The sequence below is a fragment of the Empidonax traillii genome, unplaced genomic scaffold, assembly GCF_003031625.1.
Source record: "Empidonax traillii isolate 1590-97213 ecotype Southwest subspecies unplaced genomic scaffold, ASM303162v1 scaffold194:size798623, whole genome shotgun sequence".
Lineage (NCBI taxonomy): Eukaryota > Metazoa > Chordata > Aves > Passeriformes > Tyrannidae > Empidonax > Empidonax traillii.
In genome coordinates this window covers 213,873-218,815 of record NW_020955387.1, presented here as the reverse complement: position 1 = coordinate 218,815, position 4,943 = coordinate 213,873, and the positions used below count along the sequence as shown (strand labels likewise).

The 4,943-nt window shown below is 37.5% G+C and overlaps 1 protein-coding gene across 2 annotated transcripts in view; it reads right to left on the bottom strand.

Moving 5' to 3' along the window:
* Window positions 1-4,943, bottom strand: part of RPS6KA3 (ribosomal protein S6 kinase A3) — a 77,142-nt gene that overhangs the window by 59,809 nt on the left and 12,390 nt on the right. For both annotated transcript variants that reach the window (XM_027886764.1, XM_027886763.1), the window contains exon 2: window positions 3,760-3,816. In XM_027886764.1, coding sequence (XP_027742565.1) covers window positions 3,760-3,816 — 57 coding nt within the window. The remainder of the gene's footprint in view (window positions 1-3,759; window positions 3,817-4,943) is intronic.

Below are 4,943 nucleotides of genomic sequence, written 5' to 3'. Positions count from 1 at the left end.
AATTGACTGATCAAATTCAGTACTTCAGCAAAGAAACTATATTGTCACATGCTTCAGATTATTCTTCCAATGTATCTTCAAGTCTTTTCTGAGATCACACCTTATAAACTCTTCTATTAAAATACTGATTGGCAAGACAGAGGTCTTAATTTTCATCTCTTCTGACTGCAAATAGATGTTTTACTTCAATTCTACTATAGAGCAATAAATGAAAAAGACCTTTTTAACTACTGACTTTTCTTTGCAAGCCTTTCTTACACTACCTTTTGACTACCCACTGACTAGAGTCACTGTTACCTTAGTTTTATATTTTTAGTAAGAGGATGACAGCTACTGAGACTTAGTTTTTTAATCACCCAGATCAGAATATTTTAATATGCTGCATTATGATTTAGTTCTAGTTAATTCTACATATTCTATAATTCTGCTTATTTAAAAGTGGGGTTTTGTTTAAACTTTTACCAAAACATACAACAAGTCAACTGTAATATTACCTCACTACCTCCACTGAAGAGAGGTTCATTGCAAGTTTGAGCCTGAATAGGTTCTACTTCTGCCTGTACTGTAAAAACTATCTTTAGTCCCTGCAGGTTACAAAAAACAAATATACCTCAGCTTTTCCACAACTAACAAAGTATTGTTGAAAAAAAACTTGTCACAAAATTCTTGGAACCTAATATTTTTCATATGCTTGATAATTATGCTTAAGCTAATAGAGTGCAAGGGTAATATGTGGGTTGTACCAAGTGTTCTGTCGGCTAAATTGAATCCAGACAAAGAAAATAACAAAGAACAGCACACACACAATATGCTCTTCCCATATATACAAAATGGGAAGCTCCTTGCTAAACTAGCTGCAGCTTCTGGTTAGCTTTAACTAGCAATAAAACATGTAGCATGAATGTAACAGCTCAAAACAATTGATTTGCTCAGTTAATTTACTCAATCTCTATGGACACAGAGATACAGAAAGAAATGGCAGGCAGCACAAGAGTGAGAAAGGTAGCAAATAGAAGGCTTTAAATAGCTTCCTCTCTTTCAGTAATGTTCACTTAAGCTTTCATATTAGCTCAAGCTTCAGCCAGCTGTTCTTATGTTTATTTCCTGCTAGTCCCTCATCATTTATGAGATATATTAGATAAAAAACATTGACAAGCTATAAAGTCAGATACAACCAGTATACTTGCTGTAATAAAACCAGACTACTGAATGATATCCCCTCTAAGAGGACTTTGAACCATACAGCATTTTGGACTCTTCAGAAACAGGTATCATTATAGCTCCTGGTTTTCTTAAAACAAACCACCAAATTTGAATCAAACCTATGCAACTCAGGCTCTCATGTCAATTAACTCCACTTTTGACCAAAAGAACAGGGATGTAATGAAACAAAATTTATCTTCTGATACACAGAATACTAGAGTGTACCTATGTAGTTAGAACCGTGTTATGTTTTAACATTTATTTTAAATTTCCTATCTTTGCACAGCAAAAGGATACAGTATTTCAAGTTTTCACCTCTTCTACCTCCACAGAACTCTGGTAACTCTCTATCCTGAGCTTACATACTTAATACACCTACCAAAATATGTTGTCCTCTTACCAGATATGCTAATACACCTTCGGCCTGTCCATTCTACTGCCCTCACAGCTGAGAAATTTCATAAATTGTCAGCAACCTTGTAAGTGCTCTCAGTCCATTTCAGTGCAAAGTTAAACAGAAGAACTTAAAGAAGCTTCAGTGGTATTTTAAAATTAAGCTTTTATCTTGCACCAAAACAGATACAAAGCACTGACAGAATATCACAGCCCAGCTTAAATAGTATTTTATCAGCTGACTGACAGCACAGGTTAGCTTCCAGCTCTAGGTGACTGAGCAGCTGGAGTAACTTCTTTTTCAAAAGATGCTAGGTTATTTTACACCATTACTGGCAATCTTTTACTCAGCATGGCCTAGAAATAAACACAAAATATGTTCTTTAAATACTGGTCTAAGGCATTAAAAAGCTAAAACAATCTTAACCAAGTAGCTCAAGCATGGCAGAAACAATATTAGAGAAATGTTTTAATTTTTTGCTGGTCATGCTGTGTTAAAATCAGTTGCTCACCAAAAGAATTTGCAGTTTGGAAATGTCTGAAGGCAGTACAGGAAAACATTTGTAAGTTATCCTGCAGTTATCAGATACTGAAAGAGAAGTTTCATAGCTGAGGGGTTAACCTTGGTTGGCTGCCAGACACCCAGCCAGCCACACTCTCAATCCCTCTCCTCAACAAGACATGTGGAAAAAATAAGGTGAAGAAAAGCTCATGAGTGCAGATAAGAACAGGGACATCGCTCACCCATCACTATCATGGGCAAAACAGTCCCAACTTGGGCAAAATTTATTTAATTAATTGATAATTAGAGTAGGATAGTGAGAAACAAAGAAAAAGCTGAAAACACCTTTCTACCCACCCTCCCCTTCTTTTCAGGTTCAGCTTCACTCCTTTATTCTCCACCCTTCTACCTCCTCTCTCTAGAGCAGCTCAGGTGGAATGGGAATTGCTGTCAGTTTGTAACACTGAGCCGCTTCTTCCTCAGTTTTCCCCTGCTCCAGCACGGGTCCTTCCGATGAGCTACAGTTGTTCAAGCACTGCTCCAGCATGGGTCCTTTCCCATGGAGTTCAGCTCTTCAGGAATGGACTGCTCCAGCATGAGTCCCCCACAGGCTGAACTTCCTGCCAGAAAACCTGCTCCTCTCCATAGGCTGCAGCTCCTGCCAGGAGCTGATTCCAGAGTCTGCTCTCCACAGGCTGCAGCTTCCTTAGGGCACATCCACCTGCTCCAGTGTGGAGTCCTATATAGCCTGCAGGATGGATATCCTCTCCACTGTAATCCTCCAGTGGGCTGCAGGTGCACAGCCTGCCTTACCATGGTCTTTTCCAGACTCTGCAGTCTATATTATGCAGAATATTAGAACAAATTATCTCCTCCTAGTGTTGCCTTCTAAACACACAAATACTGTTCCTTTCTTACTCTTTAACACTGCACTACTTCAGTCATGTCAACACTTGCCTTGTTTCTTCATCTTTTGTTAAAGACAGCAGAGCCTTGGTGCTATGAGGAGGAACCAAGACGCAATACCAGCATACAAACCCTGAACTCCAACCAAATATGGAGCTCCAAAAAATGTGTTTTATTAGTGAGGCCATTTATCACAAGATTGAAGTCAGTTAGTACTCTCTAACACAAAACTACAGGCAAACTTCATGTTTGACAAAGTCATAGGCACTGCAGCAAGAAAACTGAACTCAGTGGGATCTTCACAGTATGAAATTTTGTAAATTACAAATTTGACATGGAGATAATGCACTTAAAAAAATTATCACAGTCAGGAAGGTTCATTGATCTTCTCTTTAGTAGTAGTCTCTATTTTCAAGAAGTTAAGATTTCTTTCAACTAATGCCTCTCTATAACACAATGGAAACTACACCTTAACAGTTCTTCCTCACACTCAACCTTCCCCAGAAAGACTATTGCAAGCTGAAGGCAGAAAGGAATACAAGGTATGAGCTTTTAGAACAAACAATAGGATATCAAACTAGACAAGAGAGTCAGGGAGAAAGAGCCTCTCTCAAAAATATTAGGATCCTAGATTGCATCCCATGTCCAGTAAATCTAAACAACAAAACATTCGTGGCTAACTGCCTGTAAATTAAGTGATGTCAGTGTGATCCTTTAGTGTACACCTGTCTTTATTACAAGCATGTTTTACTCACAGTTTGAGGGTTGATATCATCTTCTCCCATAGGTTCATCCACAATTTGCTGTCCATTCTGGAAAAAACAAGACACAGCAAGTTACAAGCAGTGCTGAATACAAGTACAGTAATAAATATACTGCAGATGTGCTTTCATAGCATGCTGCTGTACAGGACCAAGTGCTTTCTTTTTAATACTGTCTAAAACCAGGCAATTGAAAGTAGACATGAAAAACTGCATATTGCTGGCATACAATACCACTCTTGCCTTGATCCTCAAGAATTATCAAACTCGATGAAGTCACAGTAAGAAATATATAAAACAAGCTAGCATTTGAAGCCTCACTACTACATAGCTGGACATTACTTTCCATGACTACAACTTCTGCAAACCAGTTAAACCTGATAAAGACTGAAGAGTAAAAAGCCACAGCAAAAAAATAAACAGGTTCTTTCTAAGAGTGAGACCTCAGCAAGACAGTCTTTACCTTCAAGAAAATTGATAACTATAGTATAGCCTTAGAAAAATATGAATGCAATGCTAGTTTTATTAGCCAGCATTTACTATTTTCTGTACTTTACTAAGGACCATTCTAACTAGGCATACAGAAATAGGTTTTTGAATTTCAAATTTAGCCACAAAGTTTTAAAAAGTCTTAAATACCCTGTTGGCCAACAAGTGCTTTCTTTTTCTTGACAGTGATAACATACTCGGAGAATCTCTCAGAGGTATTTTCCCCTGGAAGACTTTGCATTCCCTCAAATGACTTTGCTTACACAACAAACAGGAGCATTAGCAAGTTGTAAGCAAAAGGGACTATTTCATAAGTTATGGTATGGGATATCACCTGGGACATTAAGTCTTAGTTTGCTCCAAGAGTTCAACAGCAATTCAGTAGGATTTTAGAGACAAATGAAAAACTGTTACAAATGGTAACCTTTTCCATTACCACTGGAGGCAGAATTTAAGTTTATTTGTGCATTAGAGAACACAAAGTCTAATTAATCTATTTTTTCAAAACTTCATTAATTTAAGAGTTACATTCATGTATAGATAGATATTTTCTAGACACTAGAAAGTTAACAAAAGCTGCTCAGAGATTCAGAGATCTTAGCTTCATTCTACACCTTCCTTCCCACTGCTAAGTTTTTCAGTAGACTTCTTGTTTGGAATCTTCCTAGCATTCTTCTGTAATGACTTCT